The sequence below is a fragment of the Hypomesus nipponensis genome, chromosome 18 (genome assembly GCF_054491055.1).
Source record: "Hypomesus nipponensis isolate SF chromosome 18, ASM5449105v1, whole genome shotgun sequence".
Classification (NCBI taxonomy): domain Eukaryota; kingdom Metazoa; phylum Chordata; class Actinopteri; order Osmeriformes; family Osmeridae; genus Hypomesus; species Hypomesus nipponensis.
The window spans coordinates 19,690,263-19,708,962 of record NC_140378.1 but is presented as its reverse complement, the minus strand read 5'-3'; the positions used below and the strand labels follow the sequence as shown (position 1 = coordinate 19,708,962).

The 18,700-nt window shown below is 46.0% G+C and overlaps 1 protein-coding gene across 1 annotated transcript in view; it reads left to right on the top strand.

Annotated features, from left to right (window-relative positions):
* kif1b (kinesin family member 1B) overlaps positions 1–18,700 on the top strand; it is a 68,995-nt gene that overhangs the window by 12,326 nt on the left and 37,969 nt on the right. The window contains exons 3-14 of the mRNA XM_084681336.1: positions 6,962–7,038; positions 7,377–7,556; positions 7,771–7,836; positions 8,498–8,676; positions 9,707–9,818; positions 10,430–10,507; positions 10,821–10,886; positions 11,921–11,996; positions 12,760–12,838; positions 13,039–13,181; positions 13,728–13,769; positions 16,913–17,124. Coding sequence (XP_084537462.1) covers positions 6,962–7,038; positions 7,377–7,556; positions 7,771–7,836; positions 8,498–8,676; positions 9,707–9,818; positions 10,430–10,507; positions 10,821–10,886; positions 11,921–11,996; positions 12,760–12,838; positions 13,039–13,181; positions 13,728–13,769; positions 16,913–17,124 — 1,310 coding nt within the window. The remainder of the gene's footprint in view (positions 1–6,961; positions 7,039–7,376; positions 7,557–7,770; positions 7,837–8,497; positions 8,677–9,706; positions 9,819–10,429; positions 10,508–10,820; positions 10,887–11,920; positions 11,997–12,759; positions 12,839–13,038; positions 13,182–13,727; positions 13,770–16,912; positions 17,125–18,700) is intronic.

Here is an 18,700-nt window from a genome sequence, read left to right as displayed (position 1 = left end):
CCAACACGGCACGCTCCAGAAGGGGGAAAGTGCCGTTGACCCCAGTCGCCCTGCGAACCCAAAAGAGTCTGAGCCATAGAAAAGGTCCCCGTTTATATTGATGAACGAGGCAAAGCAAAACGGCAACGATGGGGTTATCGCGAGGCTGGGAGTGAAAAGGGTCGTTGTCTACGACAGAGGGGAACAGGACACATAAAGGCTTGTCATAACAGATGACCTCATGTATTGTGTGGGCTCTGTGTCCCCATGCATTGTCTTGGATCTTCCTGTGTTTGGTTTTTTCCTTCCTCCTCTTCTTTCCTCTCGTATAACCCAGAAGTGTTAAGTGTGTTTGCCGTTTGTAGCTAACACATACAAGCTTAGGCCTTACAAGTTGATCTTCAAAAAACATTTCTACATTTAAAAACAATCCTAAGCTTATATGAACTGTACATATCCTTTTATGCAGTAACAGAAAACAATTCTCTTGATGCCAGTATTTATAGCCTATGTCGTGATCATAGGACTTAATTCTCATTTGGCTTTAGATGATCTTTTTTTATTTTATTATTTTACGGAGGACTAGTGTTCCTCTGTAAGGGGAGAATGACGTGAGTCGTTTTCTAAGTGGCTGCAGAGCTGTGTGGACGCCATGCCTCTCCCTAGAGTGGCAGTCATTACTCTGAAGTAATGACTCACCTAATGAATTAGAACCTCTGTGTGCAATTAACATTAAGGGGATTAAAGTTGGCCATAGTCATGAGGTGTTGCCCTAAAGACGAAGTTTGCAATATCAGAAATATGAGCGGTCGTTGTGACGTGATCTAATGGTTAGATAATCTCCAGGTCATGAAACCCAGACAGTGGGCGTGAAGGCATTTCAGAGCGTCTATTGTTGTCCGCCCATGATCTGCATAGTTTTGCATGTAGTTTTCTGGAATTGAAATACGTTTAGTAATGGATAATCCAAAATGAGCTGGCTATTGAACGATCCTGAAAACTTGGCACAGAGGTGTAAAACTCTGTCCTGAGACAAAGCCAGTCGATACAAGTGCCTTGGCCAAGTCGTGTTCGTAAGGGCTTTTAACGTACTCGGTGTTAGCATGCGCTGCTGCACTGCCCCCACGGAGTCGACACAGATCCCATGACACAGTTTCTGTTTCTGTAGACGTGCGTCTTGTGTTTTGGCCGCGACGCTCTCAGCTGCTTGACGGGGCAAGTGGTCAGGCGCTCGTTTTAGCTCCCGTCTGATTCAGCGCTGGGCAGCGAGAACTGCAGCACCTGTGCCTTCAGCCCCGGTGACCCCACATCCGCCAAACAGATTGAGAACTGCATTCAGTGTGTGTCACCGGTCGGGATAGAATATGTGTTGTTCACTTTTCCGTTTCCTCTTTCTTAACGGGGGGGGGGGGGGGGGGGGGCTTTGTATGAATCTTCAGTCCGTGACTCTTTAGCTGTCCCGAGTATGACCCAGGTGTGTTGACAGCTGGAAAGAGGAGGTGAGCGAGAGAGACAGACAGAAGAAGTGTGAATTCTCTGAAATAATGTATTCAGGGATTAGTACTGTTACATCACTTCCCGCCCATATGCACACAGGCCCCAGGGAAGCCATTAAAATGTCCCCAGCCTTGTAGAAAAAGCACATGGTAAGTGCAGTTTTGTAGTTCTTTATTTCAATGAATGTCTGGGTCCTCGAAGCCATTTAGCCTTCTCTTCTTGTCTGTTTCTTTGTTTTGTTCTGAAACTGTGTTCAGTGTTTTTTCATCCGGGTTGCTGCTTTCACCATCAGTTATTGATCGTCGAAGGCTAACCGCTAGCAGGTCCTTGGAGGGTGACTGGAGGAGAGTAGCTGACACATGCAGCCATTTTAGGGTCGGCTTGTCTGGGACAGGATTCTCAGGTGAATGATGGAGGGATTTTAGTCGCCATCCGGTGATCGTAGACAACCTACAGCCCAATGACTGTGACTGTGTCTGTCCTTCATAATAAAAGCCCCACGTGGGGTAAACACCCGGGCATAAAATGTTCCACATTCGAGCAGAAAGGAGGAGGATGGGACGAAGTGCGATTTCATCCCCTGGGTTTGAATTTTTTTTTGTAAACGGAGATCGCGTTTTTGCAAGCCCCTATACCTTATGGACATCTGGAGGAGTAAGTGGTCCACATGACCTCAGAGGCGATGGGAAAGCGTAAACATGAGCCGTCGCCACCCGCTACTTGCCTCGCTTCTGAGTCATAACGTTAAAGAGCTAGCCTAGCAGGTCACCGATAACTGAGGTAAATTAAACACATTTACTAATGGACCCTTTCGCCGATGGCTTCTCTTAATTCTTCCTCTGAGAGAACCAAAGTGTGGAAACGCTGAGTCATTCTCACTTGAATCTGATAAGACAGAGAACATGGCCAAACGGGGGGAAGTGGGGGGGTTCTGATGACGACAGCACGGAGGCACCGAGGTTGTTTCTCTTACAAGATGGCGGAGCGCTGGTCTGAATGTCTGCCGTGATGACGCCACTCTGCTCTCCCATCTCGGGGACGGGGATGGGGGGAGTGAACCTGAGGGACTGGGGGGTTCACACGGGGGCTCCTTCTCTCACGTGTTAGAGACCAGAGTTGGTGGCACGTTAGAATTTCAGTGGTTAAACATGGAAGGGTTGGTGTTTTTGTCGTAGACTGACACCTAAGGTTATGTTAAGGCCGTTTTTTAATGAAAAACCAACTTATTGGATTTCTTTCTCCCCGACTGTCACGTTAAGTAGCTTAATGTCTTAGTTACAAATCCTACTACTTTCACTGTGTATGCCTCCTTCCTGTGCAGCAGTAGTAACAGGATTTGGAGCATAAATGCACACAGCTTGAACAATAATTGTATTGTAATTGTCCACGAAAATGTTTTTTTTTTTTTTTTGAAAAAATTGCCCATCATCTCTTTACCGTGCAGAGCGAGAGAGAGAGAGAGAGAGCTGGGGGAGAGCGAGAGAGAGAGACACAGCTCCTGTGCCATATGTCAGGGGTTGTCATAGCAACCGGAATCCGGTCCTGTACCTGTTGCCATGGTTGAGAAGGGGCAGAGACTTTGGATTTTAAAAATGCAGTCACCGTTTGATGTCAAAAGCAAACCAGGAAATGTGTTTGTATGTGGACAATGCCTTATATGTAGATATCCATTGGTGTCTCTTGACTCATCAAATTTTCAAAGATATTTTGCAGAAGATCCCCCCCCACACACACACACACACACACACACACACCTACACTTGAACTGAGTGAGTGATGAAATGTTGCGAAAGCTGGGCAGGGTAGGTGAGCCACGCTACATGAACATGGAGCATGTTCTGTCACTGTCCTGTACACTGGAGACTGAGTAGGCTGGGAAGAAAAGCGCACTATAAATAAAAGGTGAAAGACAAAATTCGGGTCAAGGTGCTTCACTCTTGAACATTTCATGACCTTCTCTTCAGTTACATTTAGTCATTGACATCTTCTGCAGAGGACTCTTCAAAATAGGTTGCTGATTACCCAATCTGATGAGGTGCTCATCTGTATATTGAACAACATCTTCCACCAGAGAAAACGATAAACACACACCGCCACTTAGGCTACTTCTCCCCCAGCCCCATCTTTGTCAGAAACCTGAAACCATCAACTACCGTTGCTCTGATTGGTTGAAGGCATTTTTTTTACGAGTTCGGTTGAAACACGCCCCATACTCACAGCCCAACTGAGCGGTTTCAGACTCGTATTCTGACTAGAATTATGAGTATGACAACGTCAGGCTACTTTCGTTGATGAGCAGAAGTAAAATAACTGTAGTACATCCGTGTTGTACTACCCCAATTTGGTTTGGATTTACGTCATCTAGCGACTTTTATCGACTTTTCAGAGAGCCTTATAGTGAGATTGTTTGGGCAACACTGGGGTTACAGCTGGGCTAGGATTAAGGGAGGCCAGCGAGGCTGAGGTAGTGGGAGGAGGCATCGAGGCGTCCGTCGCGAGCATGAATCACCAGCTGGGAACGAGGCTTTTCTCTTCTTCTGTCGCTGTGCTGTCAAGGCCTCAAAGGCACAGCCTAGCACCTCACCTGTAGCCTACCATACCGTGAGCTATCGTACTGCAGCATAGGATACTGCAACGTAGCTTACCTCCAATGTAGCCTAGCCTAGCTAGTACCATTCCGTGCTGTACAGTAGCTAGCGTTAAGTATCACACTGTTGTACGTGCAGTGTACCACAACGTAGCGTAGCATAAATGTATCTTTTATGGCAAGGTAGCGACTTGTAATGTAGCCTAGCTAATGTCATCATGTAGGTTACTGTACCATAGTGTACCGCAAATATCAACATGAGAAACATCTGTATCTGTCCTCTCGTCACTTCCCCCTCCTCTTCTTTTGACGTTGCGAACCTTATCACACAACGAGGGGACATCTCTTGAGCCGCGAGACGTGACTCGGGAACGCAGCCTTTTCCAGCCTTACGCAGGCCGCAGCTGACAACAGCGACACGCGCGAGCCAGGCTAGCGGTTTAGCCACCTAGCTCGTCACGGTCCCCCTGTCCTCATGCCCTTAACTGGCTGTGGAAAGTGGTTCTGTCACAGACACATCATCATCAGCCTGTTTGTACTGCTGAGCCTGGCTGCGTGGCGTTGGAACTCAGGCAGCCGGCCTCGTTAATAGCCCCTGTAGATTGTTCCAGGAAAGGGGGAATAAGGGCGCTGGTAACGTAAATCCCCGCGGGACTCTCCTCGCACATGGGCTCCAGTTTCCCTTTGGACTCAGGTCAGAGGTGAGACAGTGCTTTATTTAGCCCCCCACCCACCCCATCCTTTCTCCCCTTACCCCTCTCTTCATCCCCTCCACCCCCCTCCTCATCCCCCCCACCCATCTTCTCGCCCCTAAACCTCCTCCTCCTCTCCCCCACCCCTCCTCTCCCCCCCCCTCCTCATCTCCCCCACTTATTCCCATCTCCCCCACCCCTCCTCCCCCCCCCTCCTCTTCTGCCCAAAAAGGAGGCTGTCTGTCTGCTCACAATGATGCAGACCAACTCACTATACTGGGTTAGGGATTTGTATTTTACCTGCAACTTTATTGAAGCCTCCTTTCCTGACAGAGTACAGTCACCACGGCAGCAGTCACCACGGCAGCAGTCGATTTCCTCCTTCTCCAGGACACTGTGTGCCTTCCTGCGAGCATGTGACCTGCAAGCGCAGGGTGATATGCAGCCCCCCTCCTTACCAACTGCATTATTGATCAGCGCAGAGAGACTTCTTCACACACACACACAGTTACTGACACACACACTTTCTCACACTCAGACACACTCTCACACACACACGTTCGCTCACTTAATCACACTCACACTCACACTCCCACACACACTCCCACACACACACACTCCCCCCCCCACACACACACACACACACACACACACCCTACAGGAGACCTCTGAAGGCCAAGCCCTGTCAAGCATCCACAGATGCAGTAGTCCCGACCAGAGGTCTAATTGGGTTGTTGACTGTATGTTGGCCATTTCCAAGCACAAGGGCTCATTATTGGTGTGTCACGCAGATTAGGGGACATAATACAGAATGAAGAAAGGACCGTTAATGCTTGAACAGAACATGTTAAATCCGCCATGGGATCCATGAATATGACTGGATGAGTTTTTCCCCGGAATGCCCCGGTTGCTGTTGCCGGTGTGTTTGGAGCGTTGCTAGGCCTAGCACACCCGTTGCTGCAGTCAGTCTATCCCTCTCTTTTCCACTTGCCCTCCTCTCGTCCTCCACCCCTCCCCCTCTCCACTCCTCTCTCTGATGGCGGAGGTATGCGTTTGTCTGCGCTGCCGTTGCCAACTCTGTAGATTGGCCTGAACTCGAACAGGACAGCTCAAGCCAACTGGGGCGCAATCTGTCAAGAGGTGGTGGGGTTATGGGGGGAGTGGGAGGGTACGGGTGGAGGTGGGAGGGTACGGGTGGAGGTGGGAGGGTACGGGGGGAGGTGGGAGGGTACGGGGGGAGGTGGGAGGGTACGGGTGGAGGTGGGAGGGTATGGGGGGGGAATGGAGTGGGAGGTGGCGGGTGCTTTCAGCAACAACTGGGATGCTAATATCTACAAATATCCTACAGTACATTCCTCTGTCCCCCCTCCCTCCCTCCCCCTTTCCCTCTCTGCCAGCCGTGAGGCGTAGCTTTCTGTTTGTGTGGAAAGCTGGGACATCTGTACCGGTGGGACTAGCTAGCATGGTTGAGAGGGACGACATGCCAGGCATGGCTGCAGATTCTTGTCCATTAAGAAATGTCAGTGTGGCTTGAGAGAGGGGAGGGCCTGCTGGGTGGGTGGGTGGGGGAGAAATGTTGTGTCATCATTGTCCAGCCATATGCACCGAAACAACAGCTGATGGTCGTGTGTGTGTGTATAGAGAGAGGGGGGGGGGGGTTGTACATGACATTGTCAGCATTCTGACTGTCCTCCCCAACTGGTGTTTAATGAATAGAAAAAACAAGTACAATGGTAGGGGTTTCTCTTCCCAAGTGAGGTCCCTGAATTGGTTGAGACAGATTTCGAACATTTCCTTATTTATGAAGCCCAGGCTGTCAGTTTCAGTTCTACAAAAGCTAAACGACTCAAAGTCTCGTGAGATTTTCAGAGTCAGCCTGCATGTCTAATGTTTCTAAATATATCTGTTTTTATCTCTCTGCTCTGATTCGTAAAGGCAAACTAAAATATGAGAGATTTCTCAACCATTTCCAAACATCCACAGTTCAGAAAGATGATGTTGTTGTTATTGTTGGGGCTACCAGAGCTAGACTAACATTGCTTGGACGAAACACTGTATATTTTCCTTTCAAAGGGTGGTTGCATTTGAGGTTAATGCGTGAGAACGTGGATGTGAGCGTCATCACTCTTCTCCATTCGCTTTTGTTTGTTTGGGATTTTAACAATGAAAAGCTGTGACATTAATGTGTTTGTCTTCTCCCCAACAGCCATCCTCAACCCCAAAAACCCAAAGGAACCAGCAAAGAACTTCAGCTTCGACTACTCTTACTGGTCACACACTACGGTATGCCCCCCTCTCTCCCCCCCCACCCCCACCCAGTAGGTCTTCCTGGAAGGAAGAGCAGTTCTTTCTGTTCTGTTGCATGGTGACATGTATACAGAATCCCTTTGGTAATATTTCATATTGTTACCTTAATTCACACAAACAAGCCTGCATATCTTCCTCCTAGCTTTCTGTCTTTTCCCCAAAATGGCTGCCAACAAAGATGATTTTCTTTTGGACAAAGCTCGATTCTTTAACTAATAACCAAAACAAGCCATTTGTAGGGCTACATGTGTGTGAACATGTTGTGTGTGCGATCCATCGTAAAAGTGTTCATATTTATTTATTGCTCCTTACAGATCGAAGACCCCTGCTTCGCCTCACAGACGCTTGTGTTCAATGATATCGGTAAGGAGATGCTGCAGCACGCCTTCGAAGGCTACAATGTCTGCATCTTCGCCTACGGCCAGACCGGAGCTGGCAAGTCCTACACCATGATGGGCAAGCAGGAGGACGGGCAGGAAGGAATCATTCCCCTGGTACGACCTCTGTGAACCACGGCATTGGCCCTAGAATGTTCGACTGTCGGTGTTCTAGATTGTTTACCTGTCTGTGTTCTAGAATGTTCACGTCAGTGAACAGCATTCAGAAACGGGTCATCTACCTTCCGATCTACTTCTGTTTGCTTCTCGTCTCTCTCTCCTTTCTTGACTGTAAAACAATGTCTCTCTCTCTCTCTCTCTGTGTTCTTAGCTCTGTGAAGATCTCTTTGAGAAGATCAATGACAGCAACAAAGGGGATCTCTCCTACTCCGTGGAGGTGAGTCCCACGTCCTCTCCTGGGGTCTATCTCCCCGCTCCGCCCCTCCTCCCCACCCTCGGAGTCCCGTTAAAACCCGTCCAGATGATGAGTCATCCCAGAGACCTGGCAATGCAGTGCCTCGCTGTGCTCTGATAATATTAGCTCTCCATCAGCCTCACATTAGTCGCCAGACTAAGACAGGGGAGAGGGAAGAGGAGGGGGGAGGGGTGGCCCTAGCAACGTTCTCGTAGAAGAACACCTCAGCCAGTCCCCTCATGTTTACTTAAAGCGGCTTCAAATGAAAGTTTCTGAAACTCTGAAGACCAAACAAAGTATGTGTGATTCCGTTTTAGATTCAGCAGGAGGCTGTTGGCTCACACTGAGGTTTCATAACCACGTTGCTCTTCAGTTTCGGTCTGGCTCTTTCATTTCTCAAAATACGATCCCCCTCCCTAAAAAACAAAATCAATGCCGGCGTAGCTTAAGCAGTGTAGCTCCATCCATGCTAGCCTGATCCTGGCCGTCAGTGATCTAGAATGTTCCCCTGTCTATGTTCTAGAAGGGTCACCCGTCAGAGTTCTAGAATGTTTACCTCTCTGGGTTCGTTCTCAGCCATTCAGTGTGCTGTTCCCCCAGTATCCACTCCGATGCCCTGACGCTGTAATGCGATTGTTTCTAGGTCAGCTACATGGAGATCTACTGTGAGCGTGTGCGGGACTTACTCAACCCCAAGAACAAAGGGAACCTGCGGGTGCGAGAGCACCCCCTGCTGGGGCCCTACGTGGAGGACCTGTCCAAGCTGGCTGTCACCTCCTACACAGACATCGCTGACCTCATGGACGCCGGGAACAAGGCCAGGTTAGCTTCTGGAAGGTTCCAGTCATGAGAGGATGGAGTGGAGGGTGAGGGGATAGGGGGGAGGAGAGGGGGGAAGAGGGAGAGGAGAGGGGGGAAGAGGGAGAGGAGAGGGGGGGAAGAGGGAGAGGAGAGGGGGGGAGAGGAGAGGAGAGGGAGGAGAGAAGAGAAAAGGGGGAGCACGAGGGGGGGGGGGGGAAAGAGAAAGGTTCCTTGGCTCAAGGGTGTTCTATAACCATTCCAATCCCCAGTGCATTAGGACATCCACAAGATCTCTATTGTCAAGGACAATGATTGGTTCAGAAAAATAACAGCTTAGTTTGTTTGTTGATGGGTTTAGTCCTACTTTAGGGTGTATGGCTGGTTTGGTGGAACTACAAACCGTTTGATTGTCATTAGGGATGCTTGGCCGAGGTTAATTTTAGCCACACAGATTGAGGGTTTTCCCCTTGGGATGTGTGTGTATAGTTGCTGTGTGTCAGTTAGGTGTGCGAAACCTGAGTGCACAGTCTCGTGCTAAGGAGTGAACTCTGCCTTAATCTGCTGGACTGTGCTGACTCAGAAGGCTTATTTGTGGAACTTGGCGTGTAAGGCCCATCTCTCCCCAGTGTGCATCCTCCTGGGCCGGCCGTACGCCTGTGTGTTTGTGTGTGTGTGCCCTTGTCGGCATGGCCTACCTCTCCTCATATTAGTCTTTGTGCCAGTCACCTCCATTCCAACTGCCACTAAGGCTTAGTCATGGAAGTGTCAATCAGAGAATTTCCTGTCAATGCGCTGTATATGCTGTGGTAAGAAAGCTATAAGAAATCCTTGCTTTTCTACACAATTTGATTTAATGTCCCCAGTATTGTGTGCGTTGTATATTCAGGTAATCGAAAAATAGCCGTATTGCTAAGATCCATCACACCACAAGACTAGATTATTTGAACCAGTATAACCAATATTCCCTCAGTCCTATGTCATTCAGGAGGCAAAACCCACCTCTTAAATTAAATTTGGTTACAATCTTCGCGTGTGTGTAAACTCTGTTCAGGACGGTGGCGGCCACCAACATGAACGAGACCAGCAGCAGGTCCCACGCTGTGTTCACCATCGTCTTCACTCAGAAGAAACACGACAATGAAACGGAAGTGTCCACAGAAAAGGTTTGTGGAACCCAAACTTAAGTGTGCGTCCCACTTTTAGTCTGTGCCCTTTGCTTCACGTCTCTCTCCTCAGAGAGAAAGTCATCTCGGTTGGCCACGATAGCGATAACACGTCATTGTCTTTGCACGTTCAGTGAGAATGTCTCACAGAATTTCAGTGAGAAATAACATTCAGCCGGACCTGCATGCTATTTAATCCCTTCAGCACCCCCTCCTCATGCCCAGGCTTCTGTCTGCTGCGTTGCTCAGGGCTGGTTGAGGTCTGAGGGAAGAAGAGGTCTTTTAGGATTCAGTTTCCTCTGCTTGTGGGGAGACACAAAGAAAACTCTTGTTATTGTTCACACAGGGGCTATTGTTGTGTGATACTACATCCGATCTCACAGTAGAGACATTCTTTTGTTCAACAGTTGAAGTTTGTATTTAAATTGCTTAGGATTCTTTTGTTTGCTCTCCCTGTCACTCACGTTCACGTCAAAAAATTTATGTTGGGAACTGCTTTGAGCTAAAGCAGTCTAATGATAAAGAGAATCGATAGTAGTATCATCAGTCATGTTCTCAACCAGAGTTTGTGGGGTTCATATTAATGCTGTCTCAACTTTGTTTTGTCTCAGGTCAGCAAAATCAGCCTGGTGGACTTGGCAGGCAGTGAGCGAGCCGACTCCACTGGGGCCACAGGGACCAGGTTAAAGGTACGTTCACCGTGCCGCAACCAAGTTCAAACAGCTGATCCACTGGGTCACCAGACACTGGGAATGGATATCTGGAGAGATTCAGATTTTCAAAAAAAATGTTCTCTCTCAAAAAGCCACATACATTTTGGGGGACATCCCAAATATGGTGTGGTCACACATATTGCACAAAAGATAATTTTATTTAGCTACAAAGTTAGCTGTGCATCACGGTTTCCGTGGTTACCCCATCTTAAAAAAAAAAAAAAAAAAAGGATTGTTGTGTGTTCTGATCCGATCTGTCTCTCAACCCTTTTTCCTCTTTGGGTTTCAGGAGGGAGCGAACATCAACAAGTCTCTGACCACGTTAGGGAAAGTCATATCTGCCCTGGCCGAGGTGGTGAGTACTGTTCATCTCCAGCTTCTTCATTCTCTCTCCTTTTTGTCCCTCCCTCCCTCCCTCTCTGCAACCCTCCACTGTCTGTTTTTCTTTGCTATTTCTTTCTCTCCTCCCCTTTCTATTCTCTCCCTCCCTCTCCTTTGAAGGAATGTGTCTTTGTAGCAGGGCATTCATAATGTTGTCTATCCTTCTGTTCTCTCTCTCACACTCTTTCTCTCTTCCTGATAATGCTTGCCTACCCAGGATAACTGTACCAGCAAGGTAAATTCTTTGGAAGATCAACTATAACCGTCTAATCCACTTGAAGGCCCAGGGCTTTCATGCCTCCGCCCGAACAGTGCAAAACTGACTCCATCTTTTTCAAGTCACCTTTTTTTTTTTTTTTTTTTCTTCTCGCCCTTCCATGCTGTAGTCTTCCATATATTACGTGAGACGTTGAAGACATCAACTCTTATCAGGCTTATTAAAAACACTTATGAAACAAAAAAACCCATTTAGAGCCACTCCATAGAATATGAAGCCTTGGCTGTTTTAACAGGAAAACATTCCATTCAGCTTCACTCCACATCTCCTCTGCTGTCGCCATGGGTTACCGATGAGTTACGGCCCTCATGAGTTATGACTGACTTGACCTCTTCTCTCTGGCTTTAAATATTCCTTAACCATTGTGTACTCTTTCTTTATTTTTTTTATCGGAAATCTTTTAAAACCTCCATTGTTTGCTTTGTTTTCTGTTATTTTACCTCCTGTACAGCACAGGGGTGTAGCCAGAATAATCTTTTTGGGTAGGCCTAGAAAAATAAGTATAGGCATCTTTTCAGTTTTTTTACTTATTTACTTTGCAATCATTTTTCGGAGATATTTTCTTGTTTGGGTAGGCCTTAGATCAAATTGAGTAGGCCTGTGCCTACCCAGGCCTACCCGTGGCTACGCCTCTGGTACAGCACTTTGGTCAACCATGTTTGATTTAAAACTAACTGTATAAGAGATTGATTGAAGTTCTGGTCTTAACGCCTGTTCTCCGCTGGTCGCAGAGCAAGAAGAAGAAGAAGTCTGACTTCATCCCGTACCGAGACTCAGTTCTGACTTGGCTGCTGAGGGAGAACCTGGGTACGACGCTCCGATTCACAGAAATGCTTTTCCTGCATCTGTTGTGAGAAATACATTAAATTTACATGTAGTCATTTATCAGACGCTTTTATCCAGAGCGACTTACAGTAAGTACAGTGACATTCCCCCCTAGGCAAGTAGGTTAAAGTGCCTTGCCCAAGGACAGAACGTCATTTTGTAGGGATTGAAACCGGCAACCTTCTGATTATTATCCCAATTCCCTAACCGCTCAGCCATCTGACATTAGGATGCAGGTGACACACGTACATATGATCCGTTTGGCACCCCACATATGTCCGCCTGAATGAGTGTGAAAACAAGGACAACCATGGGGGGAGAGAAACAGGAGTGATGTTACTACCAGACTAGGAGATGCTGCTAGCCGTACATCAAAATAACCAGACAGGGAGACTATCCCTTCTTCATCTCGGCTCTCAGGGATTCTGAAGTCGAGTGGATCCCATAGGTCTTAGTGCATATATATGTATTAATTCCCCCTGCTGCCATATCGCTGTAAACACACAATCCCATACTCTGCGGAATCAACTCTTATCAAGCGGTGTATGGTCTGTTTGCTCGCTCAAAAAAATGTTTTTTGTTTCGGGGCTTCACCAAAGTAAATTCCAATTGGAGACCTGTTCTGTAAGCATGCCGTTTTGGCTGAGTTAAGCCCTGTTTATTGATGTGTGCTGATGACTGAGGGGAACGACCTTGGCGCTCTCTGGGTCACACGAATGACCCTCCGCTGACCCCGTCTCCCCAGGTGGAAACTCCCGGACGGCGATGGTAGCGGCGCTCAGTCCTGCCGACATCAACTATGACGAAACCCTCAGCACGCTACGGTGAGTTGAGGTCAACTCACCTGAATAGAGGTCAACTGGGTGGCTGGCTTATTGTATTAATAATAGTATTTATTCAGAGTCATTCAGCAGAGTCATTTATCCAAGGGGAGGGGGGGGGAGAACCTACAACCTCTTGATCTGAAGTCAAATGCTGGAACCACTGAGCTACATGATTTTCTGCCCCCTCGTTTAACCTGCAGTTATGCTGACCGGGCTAAGAACATCAAGTGTAACGCCGTGATCAACGAGGACCCCAACAACAAGCTGGTGCGCGATCTGAAGGACGAGGTGCAGCGACTGAAGGAGCTGCTTCAAGCTCAGGGCCTGGGCGATATCCTGGACAGTAAGTCAGCACGCCACAGCGCCCCCTGCCGTCACGGAGTCCACATTCCAGGAAACTTGTTCTCTTCCCTGGTGCCCACCACAAGCTATCTCTCTTTCGCTCTTTCTTGTCTCACTTGTGTCGTTCTTTCATCCAGCCCTGTCTGTGTCCATTACCCTTTATTGGAAACATTCAAAAGAAAATACGAACAGACAACCAGAGTGTTGAATTTATACATGCCGTGTAATTGGAATAGCATGACCTTTAGATTGAAGATGACTACCTAATTTGCCACACATACAGGGATGGATATCGCTCATTAAGTAAAATAGAGGCTTAAGTCATTGTCACATTAATAATGTAATGTGCGATTAATCACTATTTACCCAGCTGATGCTTCTATCTAATTAGAATCTAATCACCTTGCACTAATTTCAGTCATTTTGTTGTATCCTCATCATTGTCTTTTAGCGTTGTGAGAAATGTCTGTAAAAATGTTTCTCCTGTACCATTTTCCTGGTACAGAATGACTTCTCACCCTCCTAATCTTCTCCTGATTCCCCTCAGTTGACTCTATGGGAGATGATTGCCCAGGAAGTGGAAGCAAATGTGTGTATTTGTGGCCTTGCATCACCTATCGCTTAATACCACTTTTGCGCTTACTGATAGCTAATCATTGCTTTTCCCCCCATACTGTCCCTTGAATCAGCTTCCCCAGCATTGCATGTAAATGCACAAACAAAATGCTCGCGTTAAAAGATGGATTCCCCGACCGATTTAGCATTGTAAAAAATTGCTAATTTGAGTTAGCATGTCATCAGCCTAGCATGCGCTTGAAGCTTGGTTTTCTTATTGATTTTAATGATGGCAGTGAGGTAGAATCGTTTGCAGGCTCACATCCCACTAGTGGTCCGCAAGGGTATTGCAGGTGGGCCGCTAAAACCAATGAAAAACTAAAATATGCATGTATATATTGTTGGTAAATTATTATAAAAATTCGTACACAATTTAAAACAACACTTTGCCTTAAAATCATAATGACCGAAACGCCACTAGTTACGCTTGGCACGTTAATAGTTACGCTTGGCACGTTGATGGTAGCCATTTTCGCATTGACTTGCATACGCCCACAATGGACGCATCACTTCCGCATATTGCAGAAGCCATGTCAACAACTTCTGGTAGCTAGCAGTTACGTTAGTTCTTGCACACAAAAGACAGTTTTTTACAAGGAGTTCTGGTTATCTTCCCAAAATGGCAATCAACAATGTATACAGGATTCTATGTTGTTGCCCTTCAGTCAAGAGGGAAAAAGGGTTCAAATTGTTTTGAGCTACATCGACAATTATGAAGTTAAAGTTGATCTGACTCACACAGTAAACGTAGCTATCACAACTCGCTACTTTTTAGGCTAGCTACCTAATGCCGGATTTGAGCAGTAACGTTAAACTAGCTAGGCTGGCTAGCTAACCATTTCTAGCTACTTTAATGTTCATTATCTGTCACCTGGCTTGCCAGTTGTTAATGTTAACACATAAATAATCGGTCTGTCATATTTGTTCCCTATGGATAATCTAATATGTCTTTCTCAGTTTCTAAACATATCTGGAAACTGGAGAGATTTCCGTGAGGGCGATCGGTTATCAGTTGTTAAAAATAGTTGTTAAATAAAAAAAACAAAAAAAACCATATATATATATATATATATATATATATATATATATATATATATATATATATATATATATATATATATGGTTTTTTTGGTGAACGGATACTGTGTTGGGGGGCCCCAAAATATTTTAGCAAGTGGGCCACGAAGTTGAGAAGGTCGGGAATTGCTTAGAACATTATAATTGAAGGCCCGTGCACAGTAAGGACGATAACGAGAACTATATAGCGGAAGAATATCGTTTGGATCACTTTAAAAACAATAATTTTTCTCCAGCTGATGAACTATAAAACACTGACAACCAATCAGAATCCATCCAAATTTAAAGCGCGCATTAGAAATGGAAGACAACGTTATGAGAAGCAAATTGTCAAGGTTGGTGTGGGCGCAAATACAGTTATTATCCTTGGTGTGAGCAAGCCTTAACTCCCAACTCATCTGAATAATATGTCTGTCTTCCTCCTCTACAACCACATCATCTTTGTACTTTACCTGTCTCTCTGAAACCTCTCCTTTTCTTAACAATGAAGCTTGTGGTGTTTTTCTTTCACTTATAATCAATTGCAGGTGACAATGTTCAAGACTTTAGATTGCAGCTACTATTTCAAACTGAAGCTTTGAGCAACAAGTGGAAAGGTGCATGCCCTCACATTTCTTAGTAGCCAGCCTAGACTATAGGTATAATATCTAGACGGTTTGTTTGCAGTGAGTGGCTGTTGGTTGTTATGAAGTGGCTAGAGTTTATTTTAGCGGTGTCCCTTCACTATCCTTTCTAAACCTTCCCCCTCCTCTTCTACATGGTGTTTGTAAACCCTATCATAAGCTGCCTGGTAACTACACATTTTCGGTCTGAGACTGTAAATATTTGCCAAGCCACATTTGGCTCTGATTTTGAATGAATCTCTTATCATAAAACCAAATTAACCTATAAAGACTTACCCTGATGCGTCCTTAGTTTTATGAATTATGAATTATTTAAAAAAGGACCAGCAGTAGAAGTTCAAGGAAATGTAAGCATCCAGACTTCTGCTCATTTTAGGAATATTCAGTCATAATTTAGCAAATTATTTATGTTCCATTAGTAACTACTCAAGATATGTTTTTTTAGGATCTGCTTCATTTTGCTGTTCTTCAAGGTTAAGAGAGCACTCTCTCCTCACCTAAACTACAATTTTCTCAAAAGAAACCAACATTTAGAAAGGCTTCTATGTCTTTGAGTGAGTGTGTGAATCATAACATTTGTAGCGTGTTTTTAAGGTTAAGTCAAAGTCTCACTGATTGTGGCTGAACCCTGGCAGCTTGGGTCTCCATAACCTCATGCTGCCCGTCCTCCTCCGACTGTCCTCCTCCGACTGTCCTCCTCCGACTGTCCTCCTCCTACTATCCTCCACCTACTGTCCTCCTCCTACTGTCCTCCTCCTACTGTCCTCCTCCTAGCTGCCTCCTAGCTTCTTGGTATCCCTCTAGCCTCCTTGCCTCCAATACCCTCCTAGCCTGCCTCCTAGACTCCTCTCTCCCTTCTGTCAGTCCTTACAATAAGAGCAGTTTTCACCCATGGATTTAATGTCCAATTATGGCCTTTGTGTATCTTTCGCTCACCGGCCAAGAATACGTTCAGTTTATATGAAACCATTTTACGGATTTTGTCCATCAGAGATGGCTCAAACGGTACTTCTAATCCTAATATTATTTTCTGTTATAGACAGAACTCTATAAAATATATAGAAGGATAAAGATACCATAGAAGATACAAACGTACGACGACTCTGTAAACAGACGTATTTCGATTTAAATAAGCCTGTAGTGAAAACTGCCCTTCCGTGTTTAACTGTTCATTTGAGTGGTTTCTTGTCGTAAACCTTTGATGTGCAACGTGTGTCTTACACTAGTCTTTCCTCCTCTCTCCCTCCCCCCTCCCCATCTCTGTCCTCCCTATTTCATTATGTTGTCCTTTTACCCCCGTCCTTTCTTCCATCTTCCATCCTCTCCCTTGTTTCCGGCCCCTCCCTTCTCAATCTCCCTTTTCTCTTGCCTCCCCCCCCCTCCCCCCCTTTCTCTCCCTTCTCTTCTCTTCGCTCAGACTTAAAAGACATACACAACAATAAGCATAGATACTTACTATCCTCAGAGAACCAACGCCCTGGCCATTTCTCCACAGCCCCTATTGGCTCCCTGACAGCCTCACCGTCCTCTGGCTCGCTGTGCAGCCAGGTGGGCCTGCAGTCTGTCACCAGCATCCAGGAGCGCATCATGTCTACGCCTGGAGGAGAGGAAGCCATCGAGAGACTCAAGGTACGAGCGCGTCACCCATTATTTGCCGCGGCAGCGACCCCCCCCCCCCCCCCCCCCAGTGGTGTAGTCGTGGAGACCTGAAGAACTCTCACATTCGGATTCAGACAACTTTATTGATGCGATACATTGCATCTGTGGTGAAGTGGAGAATACACCACCTCTCATAGAATACTCTGATAGGAAATTTGGGAACTGGTAGTTCAGAAGTGTGTAACCCTGTGGCCATGAAAAAATGTGTGTGCTCCGGTTCACCCTGCCAGTCTCCCGATCGCCCTCAGGTAAAACTTTATAGCATCCCATATCCATCTATCTTTTTTACTTTCCACCCTGTTCTTAAGTACATTTTGGCCCCACTTGTTCACAGCTGCAGAGTAGTGCTCAGAACTCTAAATTAAAGTTGTCCCGTCGTCCCAGGGACGATGAAAAAGATGTCTGGGACAGTTCAACACAGACTAGATGTCTGGGACACTTTGGGACAACTGCAGGACGATAGACCATAACAATATCAAATGCATACACCAGTGGTTCAACACATTTAAACGCAAGGCGGCTGAAACATATAATCACATTTAGCTCTAGCTTAATATTCCATAAACTTCCATAGACTATGATAAATGTATTCACATACATTGTTTTACTTTTAGAAACTTTTTTCTAAAATAATTGGTGAAACAGGCATGAAAATTGTCTATTCTATTGTCTATGTATTCACATTGAAATTTATTTTTTATTTAAGGAAGTGAATGGGTTTCTGTTCTTGCATCTAGATGCTGTGCTATCAGAATATCCAAATCTAATGTTATCAGAATATACTAATCTAATGCTATCAGAATAGACTATTATAAAGCTATCAGTCTATATTACGTTGTAATTATTATCACTAGCATGCTTTCTCACTGTTTCTCTCTCACACACGCACACACACACACACACACACTCACATCCTCTCATGCTGTTGATGAGGGAGCACATAGGGTGGTAACTCGCAGCCAGTTTCCATGGCTACCGTGGTGCCCAGGCTATCTTGTCATCCAATGACGTCAGGAATCGACGCAGATAGGGAGGAAATTGAACAAAAATAGACCTCGTCTCCGTGGCTATTAAGCGTAAGGCTTAAGAATATCCTCCGTTACGCACCACCGTTTGAATCCCAGCAGTTAAATATATATACACACAATTCTTTGATGCATTGTCCATTATTTACATTCATCCAACCAGCAGTGTTGAGAACGTTCAATGTTGTGTTTCACTCAAACAAAGCAATGCTTTATTTTGCAATGCTGTCAGAGAGGAAAAGGTATTTTCTGTAAAATCTCCTGGTCTTCCTATCCTCTGACACAGGGCGAACAGGGTCGTATTCATGTCAACTTGGGTCAGGCTAACCATTATTGTCAGTATTACACAATAACAACAAGTTAAGAAGAACTAATCCAATATTTTCTGCATCCTTCAACATCAATCCAATCTAACACAACTCGTATCAGGACGTTAGTTGTGAGCACAGTCTTCCCCTCGAGTCAGACACGATGTCCACATCCAGAACAGCAGATGGGCAGATTCTTAACCCCTCACTTGG